Consider the following 21059-nt stretch of genomic DNA (forward strand, 5'->3'; position numbering starts at 1 on the left):
AGCGGCCCTAATTTTTGCTTCCTTTCTGACCTCGGCGGTGCTTGGAATAACAACCTCAATCCGCTCTGCATGCGACTGAATCACCTTCTCCTCTTGTTTAAACAACCTGGCTAATTCCGGCAGATCACAATCTCCTTCGTCTTCTTCTTCAGCAAGATAGATCGGACTGTCGAAGTCATATGAGGGGTAACCAAATTGTTATCAACGAGATCCGGAGAATTACTTTTGAAGTTGGGACGAGACAAATCAAAAAAGAAAAAAAACAAAAATAAACATTGCCATTTTTATTTGTTTTTAAACTGCAAAAATAAATGAAAAACAGGGAACACCGCTTTTTGACTAAAAAACATCCATTTATTAATGATGCAGAAAATGCAAATTTAAACATGAGGTGGCCCTTACAATGGACCATTACGTGTCGGGCAACACATATGGCTTTCATGCAAATAAAAATCAAAACAGAAATCATTACTCTTCCGGACGAGTAACAGTGATGATCCTTCAGGCCTTCCAGTTCCCTGGTACGCACGGCTTTATCCAACCATTGAACTTGCAGTTACCATCAGTCTCTTCACCCATCCCACAGGCGTGATCCGAATCTTCAGCAACTGCGTTCACCATTGCTTGACCATGTGCCGGCATGGGATTGGCATTAACATTCGGAGATGGTGCGAAATTAATAGCCTTGGAATCCACCAGGTCTTGGACAACATTCTTGAATGCTCTACAGCCCTCAATATTATGCCCCGGTGTTCCAGAATGAAATTCGCACTGGGCGTTCTCATCATAGTTAGGAGGCCTCTGATCTGTTCTCATCGGAACCATCGCCCTCGGCTGAACCAACCCAAGATCCATCAATTTCTTAAACAGAACAGCGTATGTCACAGGTGGCCTGTCAAAATGGCGATCAACCCCTTTACCCCTTGCTTGGTACCCGACTCTCTGTTGAGGTGGCTGACGTTGCTGTCGGACTGACGGATTACCAGCAGGGATGGTTACAGCAGTAGTGTGCTGGTAGTAGCGATCCCTACCATTTCCTCTCTGGGCATACACAGCACTCGATTCACCCTCATTCTTGCGCTGACCATTCCCGAATGGCTTCTTCGATGCTGATGACGAAGCACTACCTTGAATCTTCCCCATTTTCAGCCAACTTTCAATTCTTTCTCCAGCCACCACAATGTCAGCAAAGTTGGTTACGGGACAACCCACCATTCTTTCAGCAAAAACCCCTTGCAGGGTACCCATGAAGAGATCAGACATCTCTCTGTCAACCAATGGAGGTTGCACTCTGGCAGCCAACTCCCTCCATCTTTGTGCATATTCTTTAAACCCCTCGTTATATTTCTGAGACATACCCTGCAGCTGGGTACGACTCGGAGCCATATCAGCATTGAACTGATACTGTTTAAAGAATGCATCTCCCAGATCCTGCCAGCTCTTGATGTCAGCAGATTTCAACTTGGTGTACCACTCCAAGGATCCTCCAGACAGACTGTCTTGGAAGAAGTACATCCAAAGCTTTTGATCTGTAGTGTATGCCGAGATCTTGCGGACAAAGGCTTGCAGATGAGTTTCCGGACAGGAACTCCCATTGTATTTGTCAAATGCAGGCGCTTTGAATTTCTGTGGGATCACAATCCCCTCAACCAACCCCATATTCGACATGTTGACAAACCCCGGAGTAGCATGGCTTTCCAGAGCCCTTACCTTCTCTGCCAGCAACTGAATTTCTTTGCTCTGTGGCTGGCCACCATATTGACCCAATGGCTCGTTGTGCATGGAGAACTGATCAGCCTCTCTGTCTTCCTCCCTATCTTCATCGAAGCCATAGAATGGAGGCACAAAATTATCCTTCAGATTCTGCCCCGGTTGGCCACCAGCACCAGCATTATTCACCACACCAATGGTTGTCCCTTTTCCGCCGTCGCGAGAACCACCCAGCCCCTGGTTGGAGACTCCATCCAGGTTAACCCCACTGTTAGCAGCTGAAGCCCGCTCGAGCTTCTCAACCTTATTAGCCAGAGCCTTCTGACCAATTGCAAAGCCTTGCATTATATTGATCAGCTCGTTCATCTTGTCTTTCAGCTCGAGGATATCTGTGTTTGGGAGATCCATTAGTCTGGGAGTATTGCGTCTGGTGAAGTATCTGTGAGGACGGGTTGAGTGCAAAGGTACTACTCTACGAGCGCGAGCAATGATTCCTGCAAAACAGCAAACAGGTTAATATGCATGAATGCGACGTCCGTCCATATGAGGAAGATTCTGTCCTTCGATCCTGGTTTCATCGAGACAGATAATATTCCACCAATAACATTTTGACATCTAGATGTCTCTCAACCAGATTCTCAATCCATAATACTTCCCATATGGCTAGACGTAAGTTTGGTGCAGATGAATGCAAAATGAGGATGATGTATGAATGCAATGCACTGTGCCATCCTCCAAGTCATCTGATCATTTGTTGCTCTGAACTACAGCTCGGATCCCTGGACTGATCATAACCATCTGAGGAATACACAATCACACATCTGATCCACGGGTTCCGAAATAAACGGAAGACAGATACATCATCATCATCATCATCATCAGTCTCTGAGCAGACACCCATCTGAATCGGCCCGGGGAATCCTGAAATAAACGGATCCCCACTGATAACATCGGCCCGGGGAATCCTGAAATAAACGGATCCCCACTGATAAATATCACGGACAACACTCCGGCGTCACCGCAATAAATGACCATAAATCCGACTTATAAATAGGACTCTGATCCACAGAACAAAAAGTCACCATCTGAGTCACCATCTGATCATGCATCTGAAAGAATCACCCTCCCCTCACAGGTAAATTCTAAACAGGTCATCCTAAGGCGGATAATAGTCTCGACAATCGGGCAAAGATACTCAATGGGTTTGCCCTTTCGGGTGTGCCATTGTAGCTCTCCTGAGATCGTCTAAACCAAAGATCCGGGAAATGATCGGTCACCAGAGTCAACAGCTCAGATGAAGTAACTAAGCCAAAGTGGATACTCCACAAAGGAAAGCACTATCAAATGAACCTCGTCCGGCTTGTGGTACATCACGCCGCCAGGTACATGTTAACCTAACACGAAAGAGGCGACATGAGACCACACTAGTCCTAGGTGTATACTCGGGCCTGGGTTTTAGCCCCACTCGGAACACCCACCCCACACAGAGGAACCACCTGCATAGAGGACGGCAACAACACGATAGTATGATGCATGCAGACATTAATGCAAATATAGATACACACTGGTTAGAATAGTAAATGCAATAAATAACACATAATAAGCAACCCAAACTAATCCTAAAACGCTAGGAAGGACTCGCTTAGGGACGATGGACCAGCATAGGTCTACATCGGAGGTCCCCAGCAGAGTCGCCAGCTGTCGCATCCTGCGAAAAATCAACCGGCGAGCTAAAAACAAAACACACACAGAGCCGCCACTGCGCGTTATTTATCCCAAGATAGGGAAAGGAAACGCTCAGAGAAACCTGGAAAGGAAATGGTCTTGCGACCAAAGAGACAGGGTAAGGGAGTCGGTTACGCAAGGGGAAGGTATTAGCACCCCTCACGTCCGTCGTACTCGACGGGATCCACGTCCTAGAATAAAGAAAAGGTTGCTAAAACATCACACACACACACAGGGAACGCAGGTGGGGTTAGGAGAAACGAGCTCGATAAGGTATCGCACCTTATGCCTACATATCTTGTCTGGAACAAGAATCAGAGCCACTGTAGTTCGGCTTACGCACGCCAAACAACACAAAACAAACAGATAGATGGCAAACATGGAGCCCGACAACCACTGGATGGAATTACGTCGGCATCCGAACCAAAACACAATCAAAGGGGCAAACGTGGAGCCCGACTACCAATCACTGGGCTTACGTCGGCATCCGAACCCAAAACACAATCAGATAACAAGTAAACGCACGCAAAAAAGAAAAAAGGTTGCCCGGAGTGGTCTCGCACGACCACCTGCCTACATACCTCGTCTGGAACAAGGATCAGGGCGATGTAGTTCCCCTGAAAGGGACTGAATTGCTAACCAGAAACCAGGGGAAGACACGACACTAGGGAGACTACGACTCGAGCCTAGATGTTGTCATGCAAAGTCACCCTAAGTTCAGGTTTCTATCCTACTTGCATAAGCAAACTACCCCTATCCAGGAAAGAAGTAAGCACACAAGCATACAACATAATTCAAGCATACATCAAATGAGAACAAGCATCTCAAACAGATATCCACACAGCACGCACTATAACCAAACAAGTGGCTCACACAATAGGTTTGACTGCCGAAGCGAGTCGTCTGTACGGGCTGGGTTTGCTCTTAACCTTGCCATTACGAGGCTAAGGTGAAGCAGATGAAAGGATGAAGTGAGGATCAGACCTCACAGCTCTTATCCCTAACCAGGGAGAGCTTCTGACAAATGAGCATGGGTCCAGAATGGGGGAACCCTTCTATACTCAGAGACTCTGACACAATGTGCACTGCACGGATCTTGGGCTTGTGATCTCAATGCTACAACCATGTAATAGGAGCAAGGAGAAGACTCAACTGAATAGTGGGGGATAGATTGCATATCCCTACCTTCCACCAATTGCCTTGATTAAGGACTTTACCTGCTTAGGCACAAAATTAAACAATCACAATCATCGCCTCTTAAGGAGGACTTCAGACATTTATTTGCCCGGTCAAATAACAGACCGGGTCTCCAGACTACATGAAGTTAGGAAGTTATACCTCAATGCAAGTTACTTAAGCAAAGCAAAGCAAAAGTTCACAAGGAACTGAGCAACTAAAAGTACCTGGAAACAGTCAAACACAGTTAGTACTCAGACAGACAAAATAAACAGCAAAAGTTCAATCAGTTAATCTATACAGATCAATGCACAACAAAGCAAGCTCAAAGCTCAATCCCAAACTTCACAACCTACAAAACAATGTTATGTTAGTGTACAAACATCAAACAACATCAATTGCATTTAACTTGATTCATTCTCCTTGTGCATTATGCTTTTGATCCTGAAAAATCAAGCAAATATTAGCAACAAGACCACTAGGCTAAGCCTAGGGTCCAAAGGCAAGAAAAATTCCTAAACAGCAAGGTATTCACCAACCAAAGTCAAATTAATGTCAAACAAGAGCCAACACAATTAGTCTCATGTTTATATCATTCATCATGTTCATGTTATGCACAAAACAAGGCAAATTAGTTCAAATGAAGCACCAAACATGCAAACAGAACTATTGCATTCAAATCCACATCAAAACAACTTCAAAAATTCTCAAATAAATTACACCTAAACAGGACCTAATCCAGGTATGGCACACCAAATTTCAGCTTAATTGGGCAAAGGTAACTATGTCAATGAAAATCAACAAAAACAGACACAACTATATGCTCCAAATCACAACATCAACACATGCTTCCACTTCAAAAATTCATAACTCATTGAAAACAGTAAAGAAATGAGTGAGACCAAAACAGGGATGTCACATCATGTGTCTATAACTATCATACAAAATTTCATGATCATTCAATACCATATGAGCATTTCACATTGATTCTACCAACCTATGTCACACAAGCTTGCACAATTGACCAACAGAGATGAAAAATAGCAATCAAATTGAAAATGCCACATAAAATTCCACAAAAAATCACATAGCATCCTAACATGTTAATCAACATTCATGCAAAATTTCATATTATTCTACCAAGCCTAGGTCACTCAATTAAATCCAGCAAGTTGACACAATGTGGTGTGACATAAATTGTCACACCTAAGTTCCAAAATTCATATCTCAATGGCCAGGTATCAAAAATTCATGAAATTTACATATAAATGAACATCAACCAGTCAACAATCATCACAAAAATTGTCAAGAATTTATTTGCAACTATGAGAATTTCACAATGGAATTGGCCAAAGGTATCAAAAATGAATACATGTGAAACATCCCTAGGGCAAACATAATTCACACCATGCACAACTTTGACCAATAGGTCAAAAAACATCTACAGTCAACAAGGAAGTCAAAGAAAAAATTTCCACATTTTTCTGAATTTCCTGTGATTTTTTATGATTTTTTTTAATGTGTTAATAATTTTTTACGAATTAATTAAATTAATTGAAATTTGACAATGGCATTTCTGTAAATAATGATGGCGGGAGCGGGAAACAGCTAATTCAAAAATTTGAATGGAAAAACGGATCAAGCAAGCTCTTATCATCGTCTTCACTCAAAACATTTCCAGAACACTCAAAAAATCGATGAACATGAAATCTTAACCAAAACGAGCAAATGAGCATCCGTTAGAACCGTATGAACATGTACAATCCAAATATGAACTTATTTTAACCTAACAATTGCTATATCATGCGAATCGATCATGTTAGGGTTTGGACACAAAAATTCAAATCCAGATTTCATGCACTACAGTTCGTCATTCTCAAAACTAACTATATCACAATGACCTACGTTTCATGCTCTTCAAAACACACATAAGCATCGAGCAAATCTTGAGATTCGAATTTTGACATACCTGTTATGGCAGTGTGATTCTAGCTGTTCTTGAGCCTCAATTCCACAAAACAGATGAACTAGGATGATGAGGAAGATGTTTGATGCATTCAAATCCGCTTGCCTTTGCTTCTAATGCTCCAAATCCGAATTCACCATTGATGATGCTTCTTGGAACAGTCGAGAATCAGTATTCCTTGCACTCCAATTTCCACAAACAGCCAATGATGATGATGAAAGGAGTTGGATGCAAAAAGAATTTCGAGAATTGGTTGAGATTTGATGAAGTTTGATGAAGTTTTGTGTTTATGGTGTTCTTGAGATTTTGAGAGAATTTGGAAAGTTTCAGATCTGAATTTGATGAAATGATTTTTTCTGTTAGGATTAGAATGAGATTAGGAATATATATGTGTGCTTAATCATCACTTAAACATGTTTAATTAACCAAATGCATTTGTTAGTGAAAGTGGTTAATTTCAAGTGAGGGCAAAAAAGGAATTTCACATGCCAGCTCATTGCCACCTCATTGACAGCTCACACACCTTCCAAATGCCATGTGTGAGCTGTTGCAACTTGTCCCACTCTCATTGGATGTGTAATTTTGAAATTCACCATGTATTTGCACTTTGTCCAATTTTGCACTTTCACTTCAATGGCCAATTTTCAAACCATAAGCCTTAGGCATGAAATGATGATTCCAACAAATTTCAAATGCCATTTATGAGGTGTTGCAAAAATCCCCACTCAAAAATTCCAATTATTTCACAAGTTGGACAATTTTGCCCCTGATCCATTTTAACTGTCCAGTTGAAAATTGACTTTCTGCATTGACCACTTTTGGAAAAATCCAATTATGCACCATGAAAGTACATGTCAAATGGAGTTTGTGCATATAAAGAACTTGCAATTTGGACAAACCATGTGGAAGTTATGGCCTCCTGATTATGGGTCATTTTTGAAATTTCACTGAGCCCTAATTTTCCAACCATACATGGGATTTTCAAGTTCTTGGACTTTTTGGAAAGGTGAGAACAAGATCTACAACTTTCATGTTGAACAAATTTGCATTTGAAGCTTCCTTGGACACGTGGCTTTGAGGTCCAAAACTTTCCATTTTTGGAAACTTCCATTACAAGTCACTTTCTATTTTTGGCAGTTTTTGTCCTGACTTGATTTTCTTCATTTTTGAGCTTTGAGATGTCAAATAACACTTGTTCCAACATGAATGAAGTGTATCCAACTCATTTCCACCTCCAAATCCATCAGATCATGTACAGTTGACCACAATTGACTTTTTCATCTGATAGATGAATCTGGCAATGCATTGATCAAATTGAGCTCCCATCTCCAACTGAAATGGCTCAAGGGTGAAACCCTAGCCTCAATAAGCACAATATAATCATATAATGAACCCCATATCCATCATAGACCCCATCTCCTGATCATGCCCTGACTGGCCCAATGCAACTGATTAGGGTTGACCAGATTCAGAACCCTAATCTCAAGGAATCAGCTCCAACACTTGATGAAATCCAACCATGATGATGATGATGAATCATTGTAATCAAGATGAAGATCAATATCCTTGGAGAATCATAAAACCCTAATTCACAGCCCAATCCTCAGATGGCTAATGATCAGTCAACAAAACCCTAGCTTGCACTTTGACTTCCTCATCTTCTGATCAAGACTGGTGAGGATGACTTGCACAATGTAACCACATGATATGCAATATGCAATGCCTAATGACCTAAAATGATATGCAATATGTTAAGCTTAGTCCCAAGAGAGGAGGGCAAATTTTGAGGTGTTACAATGAGGCAATTGGCAGATAAAAGAGATGTGCAATCCATCTCCTGTTATTCAGTGTGTCATCCACTTTGCTCACACCATGTGTTGATGCATTGTGGATATTAACCCAAGATCTTTATTGTGTCAGTCATATGTGGAGAAGAGTTCCTACTTTCTGAACTCCCACACTTTCATTTGTCTGAAGCTCTCCCAGGCCAGGGATAAGAGCTGTGAGGTCTTACCCTCACTTCCCATTTCATCTGCTTCACCCTAACTCTCAATGTTAGGGTTAAGAGCTAACTTACACCCGATTCCAGTTGGCTTGTGTTTCACAGCCTAACCTTGTATGAGCCTATTTGTTTGCATATAGTGTGTGTGCTTGCTTGGTGTGCTTGTATGTGTTTGCTTGTGCTGTTTAGGATAGCTTGCTGCCTGTGCAAGTTAGATAGAAACCTCAACCTAGGACCATTGTGGATTGCATGATGACTATTAGGCTCGAGTCAGTCTCCCTTCTAGTTTGTCATTTCCCAGTCTCTGGTTAGGAGAAGTTTCTCCCCTGTTAAGGGGAACTACGTTGCCCTGATCCTCATACCAGATGAGGTACGTAGGCAGGAGATCGTACGAGATCTCTCCGGGCACCATTTTTCTTTTTTGTGTGTGTTTGCTTGACAGTTATTAGGCTCGAGTGCCAGACTCCCTATTAACTTGTTTGTTGGTTAACCTTCTTGTGTGTGTTAGGAGATGGATGTAAGACCAGCGATTGGCAGTCCGTATCCTATTGGTGTTTGTTTGTGTGGAGTCTGACGTAAGCCCAGCGATTGGCAGTCGGTTTCTTGTGTGTGTGTTTTGTTTCGGCGTGCGTGAGCCGAACTACGGTAGCTCTGATTCTCATTCCAGATGAGATACGTAGGCATAGGATGCGATATCCTAGCGAGGCCGTTCCCCTCTTCTCCCACCTGTGTCTTATTCTAGTGTGTGTGTGCATTCTTTTGAGCAGTGTTTAGCAACCTTTCTTCTATTCTTTTGAGCGTGGATCCCGTCGAGTACGACGGATGCGTAGGGGTGCTAATACCTTCCCCTTGCGTAACCGACTCCCTTACCTTGTAATCTCCGGTCGTAAGACCATTTCCTTTCCAGGTTTACTTCGAGCGTTTCCTTTCCCTCTTTTGGGATAAATAACGCACGATGGCGGCTCTGTTTGTCTTGTTTTGCCCGCCGGTTGTTTTTCGCGGATACGACACCCTGCAGCTCCTTGTGGTTTAGTTGTTCAATTGCTCAGTAACCAGTAATTGTTCATCTTTTCCCCCAGCGAACTTTGTGGACTTCTACCCAGTAACTGGTAGTTGTAAGTCCTATTTCTGTGGTATTCTACCCAGTAACCGGTAGATGCAATCCCCTCTTTGTTGGTTATCTTTACCCAGTAACCGGTATTGATATTCCTTCACTTTTGAGTATACCACCCAGTAACCGGTGATATATCTCCTAGATGATTGCTTTTGTTAGGAAATTTATCTCTAGCGAGTCATCTTTCATTTACCCTTGTTTGGTGATGATTGTTTCTCATTCTGATTAGTCATCATTTTGTACCTAGTAGCCGGTATCCCGATGTCCTTTCTTCTCGGTTGATTTATCCTTTATTAACCCAGTAACCGGTTGCGGATAATCTTCCATGCGAGTATGTTATCTATGTTATGACGGTAATAGATAATATATCTCATGCGCTCCTCAATCGAAGTCTTTTCTTCCCCAGTCGAGTAAGATTTGCATTTCCTTGTGGAATCGAATGCCCATCCTGTAGGTCGAGTTTGCTTTTTTCATCCCTCCTTTCGGATGATGAGTGTCTTGGATATGTTCCCAACTCACGCTTGGTTGGTCACCTGTTATATGCCCAGTAACCAGTATCCCTGGTGTTCCTTCCTTCTGCTCCCTATTATGACTTTTTGTCCCCTGTGGAGTCAGATTTTCCTGAGTTGAGATGTGTCGTTTGGGTCCTCCTCAGATGTTTTGGATGATTGATATCTCTCACCCAGTAATCGGTGCTTTGACAATATGTCTCCCTTTAAGTTTATTACCCAATAGCCGGTAATATCTCGTTGTTTTTTCCTTAGCTGAGTCCTTTGTGGACATCCCTGTTTGAGTCCGGATTTTATCCGAAGTATCCTTTATGGATAGTTTTGCTGTATTGGCATATTCCCTAATACGTGCATCTTTGCGTCAGCTCGAGTTTTTCCATCGATTTATTTCATGGAATCCCTCCGTGTCTCCCAGCAAGTTTTCCGGTCATTACCTGCTCACGCATTTTTCACCTTATCTCCCCCAGAGTCACTGTCCCCCTAGTGAGTGTGTTACTCCTATGAATTTTTTCAGTCTCTCCTGATTTCTTTTTCTTTGTGACAATTATTCACCATGAAGATTTTATTCTGCATTGCATACATTTACATCATGAGGTCTCTTAGGGATCAAAATTCGTCTCTTTGTTATTATTTAAGCCTATTCTACCTCGTCGAGACGAAGATTTTAACCTTCATATCTCCGGCTAGAATGACCTTAAATAGGGGCATCTGTAAGACCCTAATTTTGACCCTAAGATCCCTGATGGCATCATATCATTGCTCAGTGCATTGCCTCAAGGGTCATAGTAGGTTTGGTTCCTTAACCCTAGGGTTGGGACTTGTGTGAGTGGTTTGAGACCACCAAGAATGCTTGTATTGAATATTATTGCTTTTCTTATTTTGACTACTAACCAAAAGCACAAAAATATGTCACTAATTCTTTTTGTTTTGAAGCTCAACTGATCATGTGCTCCCATGCTCCTAGGAGGCTCCTAAGCTCAATGAAATGGCTTGTTGAATATGAGAAAAGGCATGACAATGGTCCACAAAGCTCCTAATAATCATATATGTCTCCCAAGTGTCTCCATTTGCCAATTTGATCAATATAACCCAAAGGGCTTGAGGATTTTTTCCCAAGGAAACCCTAATTTCATTGTGCTTCAACTATGCCTTGCTCATGAAGCAATATCAACCTATGATCAAATTTAATCAAGGTAAGTTCTTTCATTTATTAATTTATGAATATATGAGAATATTTAAGGATCCTCAATCATTCATTCATCAATATTGGAAGTTTGGCCTTGAAAAGTTGACCAGTCAAGTCATCTGACTAAACTGAGGATCACGGAGATACAACTTTTGATGTGTTTGTCAAATGAAGATGATCCCAAGAGAAAACCTGTTCTTAAGAACCATATGAACAACTTTCATGTTCATCAAAAATCCATTTGAGACTTGTAAGGTCATCATTCAATTCAAAACATTATAGGTCATTTTGACTGAAACCCTAATTTTGGGTCAACTTCCCAAGGACCTAACTTCCTTAATGTTTATGATTTTGATGTGAGACCAAATTAATTAGAAAGATTAAGATGTCTAATTAAAATTTTATTTTGAACAAAATTTCATAATCATAAAATAAATACACGTGATAATACAAAACATTATAAGTCACTTTGTACCTAAGTCATTGAATTTGAAAAAGTGCCCAACTTCAAGTGCCCATAACTTTTTCATGGAAAATCCAAATGATGCAAAATTGAAGTCTAAATTGATCATCTTGAAAATATATACAACTTTGATGTTAGAGATGTTTCCATTTGAAGCTTTCATCATGGAAACAGAGGGGCTTGAAGATGCTTGCTTTTGGTGAGAATTTTTAAAGGGGAACTTAAACATGTTTTGTGACCAAACTTTCACAACCAGTTTTCATTAATTTCCAAATGCCAAATGAATTTTTTCCCAACATGACTTTTGTTCCTTATTTCAAGGGATTTCCAACCCTTAATCACATTTATTTTTTTTGATCGCGCTAAGCAAGCTCTACTAGGGCTTAGTGCGTTTCCACTTTTCTAACTCTCATTTATTCATTTGTAGATATATTTTTAGGGTATGGTTTTGGAAACTTTTAACCCCATTTCCATTAACACAATTATTTATGAAGAGTAGCTTAGAAATAACATTAGGGGTTATATCTTGAAGATTCGGAGTTGTATTTGCATCAATTTGCTGGACACGACAAGAGATTCTTCTTCATCTTCCTTCTTCTCTTTTTACTTTTCTTATTGGGGTTTTGTATGTTAATTTACTTTGATAGTATGTATATTTATTGATCATGGCATTGTATACGATCTATTTTATGAATCTATATCGATGTCATCTTTATTTACATGTTTTATATTTGGATTTGAACCGCTATTGAGAAATAATCTTCGGATCTTGATCTAAGATGAACATCTGTTAGATTCTAAACTCTAGACATGGATTTAGATCTAACATTCACCGTGGGTATAGATTCTTAATGCCCTATATTATTTAATAGAATGAGAGATCATCGATTAAACAATAGGGTAGAACTCTCATCAACGCTTCAGACATGAACACCGGTGTGAGGGATACATGTTGATATTGATGAGTGTTCTAGGTTATGTACAACTGATTGGTAAATTTGAATATTATATAGGTGGATGAAATTCATTCCTGATGAGTTCTCTCTGTTACTTTAATTTCTTGTGCATATGTTTTACTTTCCGCATTTGTACGCTTTCAAACTCTTCAGCAAGCTTAGAAGTGTAGAGACCGTTGAACGATATTTGATATCGCACTGATCCTTAGGTGATATAGCCCAAAAATACTTCCAACTTAACTTTTGCTCGCTGGCCGCTATACCGCAGCTCGAACACGACTTCAAGAGATTCCTTTAGATCGCTCTCTGCTAAGGCGAACACCTTGGCCTTTTTTTTCTTTTTCAAGGCTTCTTGAGCTTTGCCTCATATTGCTTCAACCCATCACGCTCTTCAGTAAAATTCTTCACCAACTCATGCTCTTGAATCAATGCCTCCACAGTCGTGATCGTTTTGGCCTATAGATCATCGACATAATTTTCTTCCAATTCATGATCCTTGAACATCGCACACCCAACAATTAGGCCCCTCAAAAGGTGACTTCCCACCATAGGTACCTGGTTCCCTTATAGATGACGACTTTATAATCATTGCAAACAGACTCCTAATCAATTAAACATTTTCCTAATCAAGTGACTAGGCTCCAAAGTCAATTTTGATGATTTTAATTAAAAATGATATGCATCAAAAAAAAATTAGTGACTGTGATTTAGCCATAATACTTTCATAAATGACCTTGCATCTTTAAAATGCATCGATCACCCAGACGGACACGACCAAGCAAGCTTTGACACTTCCTATCTTTCATACTCTAAAGCTTCAAGCCTTCTTGACGAGGCTTAATATATCTCCATGTTAATTTCCATCACCTAAGAGTTTAACAATTGAACCCATTAGTGATCGTAAATCCTAAGTTTTCACTTGAGAGTCATTGGACTATAATGTTGACTTTAAAACTTGACTCATGAGGATAGATTGATCACTCATCTTGTGAATTTTTGACCGCTTAAGCTACTTAAAAAATTGATTTACTTAAAATAATATTAACATCAAAACCATATCATTTCCAAATCTAAGAAGCTACTGATTTACTTGTATCCTACTATCTATAAGCTTAACTATCTTTGATCACTTCTTAATTATATCTACAAGCATATAGATCCACGTGTAATAATGAGGTAGTCATGATCAAATCTAGCTATGGCCATTGGATCCTCTGTCAAACATAAAGGAAAGCTGAGGGCGCCATCCTCTCAAGTGGTAGCCATGGAGACACCATTTCCCCCCCCCCCCCTTATATATATATATATATATATATATATATATATATATATATATATATATATATATATATATATATATATATATATATATATATATATATATATATATATATATATATATATATATATATATATATATATATATATATATATATATGTTGTTATGGTGCCTACAATGGTTAAAGTGGGGTTTGATCAGGGTTCTTATTATCAAGGCACCAACGGCCATTCGACCACCTTATAACCCTACCTTAGTACCATAAAGGAGAATAAAATGCATATGGTGGGATTGGCATCCAACCATCAATAGGTGATTCCGATGTACCTAATGAATGACATAAGTCTTTGACGTTATTTGGGAGGGGGAGATGTTTATAGTCGCAAGAACCTATGACTCGAGTAGAATGAAAGGAACTAGAACTTCCTGGTCTTGGACAATTAGTAAGTGCATATAAACGAAAGGGTATGTGAGGGAGGTGGGGGAGTCGTCTTAGTTCGTTCCTCTTCCGAAACAAGGCTCTAGAACAAAATCACCCTCGTCACACGTACTAGAAAGGCTGATGTGTTTTTCAAAAGAAGCCATTGTTTCATCAATGATGTAGTGGGTATCGATGTCCTCGATATTTATGTGTTTGGAAGTGTTGGACACCATTGACTGCTCTGGATTTCCTGAGAAATAATAGGAAAATTATAGTAATTATTGCTACTAGAATCAGAGGTGCTCTTATAACTATCAAACATCCCCATTTCTAAGACCCTATGGTCGATGGTTCGTCGACTCAGTTGGCGTTCTCCATATAATATATGTATAACTTTGCAACTCTCTAATATTTAAAGGCTTTATTACTTTACAAATCTTGTATAATCCCTAATAATCTTTATTGATGAAAAGAAAAGGGTGAGAAAAATAGAAAAGTTATTATACATGTAAGACATAAACGAAGAAGGCTTTGAGCTTGTTTGAACATATTGCACAAAGGAAGAAGAGTGTGAAAATAGTGTGTCTGACAAATGAATCAAAATATCCTTCTTATAAAATAATAACCTAGGCCGAGTAGACCATAAGTGACTCCTCGTAGGCACATCAATAGCCGTATGGGATCCCCCGTACCGCTAACATATGAAGAAAGGGTTGGGTTCTCGACTATTTACTTTCCCAAGATAAATACATCATTTGGGGCATTTCATGTTACACATGCTATAGTCGGTGACACTCGTGGGACTTTCCTCAAGATATGCTTGAGGGAATCGCCCCAATCTCTACTTAAGGTATTCGCCCCATGCTTTGCTTGAGGGACTCGTCCTAGGTGATGCTTGTGGGACTTGCCCATGCTTCGCTTCAGGGACTAACCCCATATTCCGTTGGAGAAAATCTTGAAAAATCAAGATGGTGATGCATCAAAATTAAATCACTTCGCCCTTTCCAAGACTTATTCATTTGTGCCTAAATAAGAAATGGCCTATGAAAAAGTATGCTTTGGGTTAAAGCCCAGCTAAGGACAGAAAATGAGCTAGTCTCCCAAAGCGGACGAGGGCGCCTGAAGTAGCATGTTTCCCAACTGCGAGTGGCTAATCACCCGATAATATTAGAGTCTCTCACCCATGATCTACCTCATTTGTCTCGTAGATGTAATCATATAACGTTATCAAGAAAGGGGAAAATGTACCCCATATGATCTAGGAGGAGAGAGATCTCTCTAAATTCATGCTCTTCGTAATGGGGGTTGTGGGATCCAACGTTAATTAAACCCGGAGGTCTCTATAAATACCCCAAGCCTCCATGGTTAGAGGAAGATACAATTTTCTAAGATAGAAAATACAGGATCTCTCATAACAATTTCGTGAGCAAATCCTCGTTCTCACACTATTGTACTTTTAGCAAGAAAAAATCTTTATTATAAGTATTAGTTACCATCTTAGAATCCCCAGTACAACATATTATCTTATATAATATATAATTCAGTTATAACAACCAACACCTGTAAATAATGCACCTTTCATTATTCATGTTCTCAACCATTCAAAACTTATCTAATCCATTAAACACAAACAAAATCACATGAGGCAACAATATCACCATGGCTTATGGTTGTTGAAGATTTTGAACCTTATTTTATGAGGTAAAAGAAAACTATTTCAATACATTTTAAACTATTGTTGAAAAAAACCAATTTTCAAAATGCAAAATATTTTAAAATATATGTTATTTTTAAAAGCATGAATTTCATTTGAAGCCCCTAAATGGGTATGATCCACCCATGACCATGGGTATGCGCTAAGAACTTTAAAACTTGTAAAATCATTCATCCATATCAACAAAAATCTAACAAAATATAATATTAACTATGAATAAACTAAAGCAAAACATGTATGTTGTCGACCAAGGAAACTTATCATGAGTTTTTTGTCACCTTAATCAAAAGAGGTTTATCGAAATTAAAGTACATTACCGAAATCACATGTCATTTTGTTACTTTTGATAATATATAAATATTCATAAATAAATTTATGATATTAACTTGTCTTTCTCATATTTATTTGTTGCTAATCAAATCAGTGAGATAAGATGTAGTAAACTTTTGGAGAGAACTCTTCAACACAAATTCACTTATTTTCTGCATTTTATTTTTTATCCTCCGCAAGAATCTCCTGAAATTTTTCCTAACAAATATAAATATACCCATAAAATAAAATAAAATATTATCATATAAAAAAACATATTGATATTTTCAAAATAATACAACTCAAAATTGAAGAGTTTAAAATTTCAAAATAAGGTTACTTACATTAGTCATTGGTGCTTCTCTCCCTTTCTTCGCAAGCAATTTTTTCTGAAAAATTTTGATAGCACAATATTGAAAGTTTAAAAATAATCAAGAATATACAAATTTTTACTTAACTTCTTCCAATAGAATCCATCTCCATGACAATTTTGATATTGTTTAATTAAGTATTTTTGTAATTAAGTGTTATAATCCATCTCCATGACTATTATAAGTGTTATATTTGTAATGTATTCAAAAAGATTTACTTACTTTGCTTTTGCGTTCGGGAAGTTCTCCATACTTTTCATAGTTGTTAACTGCTTCTATGGAACGAACGGTAAAACCTTTTATTTTGTGACGAAAGGACTACAATACAATATTAATTAATTAAATATATGTATGATTAAATAATTTGTATAAAACATAATTTATACCTCTCTATAAAAAATGAAAAGTACAACTAAAGTAGATGAAAGAATAAGTCAAAAATAATTCCTAAAATATTAAATAATATATATTTAATGAGAAGTGTCTAGCTTTTTAATAGCGCAAAATATATCTAAGCATTTTCTTCTAGAATATTGTCTATTAAGGATACATTATTTTTGATTGGTTCGAAGCACATGAAAAAATATTAAAAGTTTTTATTTTAAATTTGAGAGAATACCTTATCAACTTTAATTCCATCTTTTCGCGGTATCTCTGTAACTTCCCAATTATCAATCCATTCAGCAGGTAGTTTTTTGTGGCTTCTTGGCTTTCTTGTTGATGAAGAAGATGGTCTTACAATCTAAATCCAAATATAATTTAAAAGATATTAATATTTGAGTAATGGTTGAGAAGATATAAGAAAATATAAATTACCTTATTTCTTTCAGTAATGGTTGAGACCAAATCACCAGTAATATTATCATTATTGTTATTAGGGTCGAAATACCAAGATATTGGATCAACGTCGAGTACTTCATCATCCTGATCCTTTAATAGGTATATATAACACAAATACAAGTGTAATTAAACTCAATGTATCTGTAATATACAGTATAAATTATACAATTCATTCTATCAAATAGGCAATCTATAACACACCATGCTTAGGTTAGATTATTTAGTTATACAATTCATTTCAAAGAAACAAATCATTATAAATCAAAGCATGTACATTAAATAATCTTATAAGATAATAGCACATTAATACCAAAAAAAATCATGTTTTCTTTTAGATCAATGCAAAACGAATTTTAGAGATTAAAAAATATGTATATTAAAAAAGGGAAAGATCAAACCCTCATGATTGGTTTAATGGTGAAGATTTTGATCTTGAAAGTATGCTCTTCATAATCGAATCTTGCTAAATACAAATAATTCATGTGTTGGGTCAAATTCATATAGAGTTTTACCTTAGTTTTAAATAGGGTCACCGCAAGTAAACGGTGAGATTTATCCTTTTAAATTAATCGATCCTAAATCTGAATACTAAGATTTCAAAAATAAAGGATAGGTATGAAAACAAAAAGAAATTATAGAAAATTAAACTACATATTCAATATGTAATTTTAATTCCTTCTTTTATCACTTACAATAGTGTATTACCTTTTAGAATAAAAGTGAAATATACTTGAAATTTGATATTACTGGTCTTACCATTTTAATCAAAGACATTATTTTAAATATTATTTTGATTTAAATATCATTGTACTTTGACGCATAGTGTATCATATTATGCATTGGTATTATCCATATAGCTATAAAATTTACTCCTCTAATATTAAAATTTAATCCTCTAATATTAAAATTTAAAATAATAAAAGTATGCTTACAGATCTTAATGTTAAATATTTAATAAATATATATTAAAAATGTACATTCAAACATACAATATATAATTAAGCTTAATATAATTTATCACGAAAAGAACATGTTTTTTCATATCTATATACTATTTTTTAATGGAAAAATATATTAAAACAATATAAATAAAAGAATTATAATAAAATATTAACAATACTCTAAACAAAAAAAGAAAAAAAAAAGATGAGACAATAAAAAGAAAAGCAAACACCGTCATTCTAATTGAAAATTAAACAGAAATGAGAGATCTTACCACAAGCCTAAACCATATCAGGTAAAGAGAAAACCAAATCACAACACTAAAATTGAAAAAAAAATATATGCATGCTTAATATTCAATTTTTTAATAAAGACACATATTATTGCATAATATCATGAAGAAGAAAATGAAAAAATACAATAAAAAAAACTAAGATGTGAGTATATCGGTAATAATCAAAGATATATACTAGTGAATATGTTGTTAGAAAAAACAATCAAACAATAGAAAGAATTGTTTACCATTTCTAGCGAAGTCTTAACATTCAAGTTTGGATCTGTCGCCATGAATTATGGTATTACTGTCAAAACAAATAAAACTCAAAGTTGTAAGTTGTAAAATAATTATAGGAAATTAAGAATATGACTTCTTGTATAGGAGATTATTGTTTCATTACCGATAAGAGAAAATACTAAACTTAATTCTTACCTCAACTCTGTTGATATACTTGGTGGAGTCGGTTGCTAGTTTCTCTTGTGTCAGTATTCAGAGAGATTGTTTGATATGGAATACTCTAAATAATTTTTGTGCTTTTTATTTTTTTAATACTTGACTTGTTTGTTTTAATTTCATTCTTTTTTTTCTGACTTGTCTTATGATTTTAAGTCAAATTATAAATATAATAGAACATATTATTATATATTTAGTATTGCTTTAATATTTTATTGATAAACTCATTCAAAATATTAATTTATATGTATATCTATTGTTTTAAGATTTGACCAAGAAATGAAAATATACATATTTTAATACTTTTATTGAAGTGTTTATGACCGGTTAGTAAAAAAGTATTAAAAAGATTATATTTTAATTTTTTTTCAAATATTAAAACAATAATATGTATATATATTTATTAATATTTTTAATAAATTTTTTAATTAAATATTAAAATAATAATATTCATAAAAAAAAATAAAGTTAAAACAAGGTTACACCAATAACTCAAAGAGAAAAGGAGTTATAAAGAGGAAGGGGACAACATCAAACCCTTTAAAAAAAGCTAAAGATAAAAGTAGGGAGAATGATCTTATTGTGATCGTACAATGTAAGAGTTTTAAGAGTTATCTTATCAAACCAAGTAAACCCTATGGAGGTTAGGCCCAAAGAGGCATACTCGTCTACTAAGTTATTACCTTTCTTATAAGTGTAAAAAATAATGAAATTCATGTCTTTAACAAATAACATACAATTTATCCATCGATTTCTTAAGTGTTAAGGAACTAGGAGTGAAGAGGCACATGTTAAAGTTGACATTTTTTAGTCTGTTTTTAGCCACAAATTCTTCTAATTACGAGCATGAGCGACCTCAATGGCATGGATGACCCCTAAAAGCTTGACATGAAATGTAATGTAAGAACCTAAGTTAATATTGAAGCTACCAAGGAAAGAGGCACAATGCTGCCTAAAAATTGCAATACATGAAGCTTGATATTGGCAGCCAAGAATAGCCTCATACGTGATGCATTTGATCCAATCCCAAAAAAGGGGTCTCGTATCATTTCTTTGATTAAGATCTTGGGGGATGAATGTCCACTCTAAAGGCTTTAATAGTGATTAAGTCTTTGATATTAGTGTGGATCTATGTGCATCCAGGTATGACCATTATTGGTTTTGATGATGACAACTAATGAAGTTGTTTTGAGGATAACAACTCCATAAGTCATACGACTTATGGACTTTTAGAGTTAATAGGGGAGTTAATTTCTATATTTAAGGAAAAGTTTCTAATGAAGACACTTGATTAAGAAGATATCTCAAGCCTCGTCGGTCAGAAGATTCAAATTCTAGTTGAAGTGTTAAGTCATTTTTGTATCTAGCTAGGGAACTTAAAGTTGTGAAAGTGTGAAAGCTTGCAAGATTTTACCTCTAGCAGCTTCGAATTTATCAGTCTACATGTAAAAGTTGATAGTGAGCCTTGAAGTATTATAGAAATCACACACAATCACACACATGCGTGCATGCATACACACAAAAAAGTTTTTAAAATCCCTCTATGATCTTATAAAATCTCTTGAAAGCCTATAAAGGTTTGCATGGAATTGATCAAAAAATACTTCTAACCAATGGGGAAGATATTTACACTTTTTAATCGACTA

The 21059-nt window shown here is 36.9% G+C and overlaps 1 protein-coding gene across 2 annotated transcripts; it reads right to left on the reverse strand.

Moving 5' to 3' along the window:
• Positions 1 to 16498: 16498 nt before the first annotated feature.
• Positions 16499 to 19541, reverse strand: LOC127080109 (uncharacterized). 2 transcript variants are annotated; one of them, XM_051020437.1, is made up of 7 exons: positions 19393 to 19541; positions 19206 to 19264; positions 17718 to 17831; positions 17521 to 17643; positions 17124 to 17219; positions 16875 to 16919; positions 16499 to 16737 (listed from the first exon to the last, which is right to left on the reverse strand). In XM_051020437.1, exons 2-7 carry the CDS (start codon positions 19248 to 19250, stop codon positions 16711 to 16713), a joined length of 450 nt encoding a protein of 149 aa, XP_050876394.1. In that variant the 5' UTR covers positions 19251 to 19264; positions 19393 to 19541; the 3' UTR covers positions 16499 to 16710. The 2 variants fall into 2 exon arrangements, with proteins under 2 accessions (XP_050876394.1, XP_050876393.1); XM_051020436.1 differs by having other exon boundaries at positions 16499 to 16749.
• Positions 19542 to 21059: the final 1518 nt, after the last annotated feature.

Source organism: Lathyrus oleraceus, chromosome 5, assembly GCF_024323335.1.
Source record: "Lathyrus oleraceus cultivar Zhongwan6 chromosome 5, CAAS_Psat_ZW6_1.0, whole genome shotgun sequence".
Lineage (NCBI taxonomy): Eukaryota > Viridiplantae > Streptophyta > Magnoliopsida > Fabales > Fabaceae > Lathyrus > Lathyrus oleraceus.

Excerpts from the sequence above, each read along its gene's own strand:
- LOC127080109 (XM_051020436.1), bottom strand. The coding sequence starts at position 19,250 with ATGGCGACAGATCCAAACTTGAATGTTAAGACTTCGCTAGAAATG. Across the intron at positions 17,644-17,717 it reads CCATTACTGAAAGAAATAAG|ATTGTAAGACCATCTTCTTC; the intron begins GTAATTTATATT and ends ATTTGGATTTAG. Across the intron at positions 16,750-16,874 it reads GAGAAGCACCAATGACTAAT|GAAAAATTTCAGGAGATTCT; the intron begins GTAAGTAACCTT and ends TATATTTGTTAG.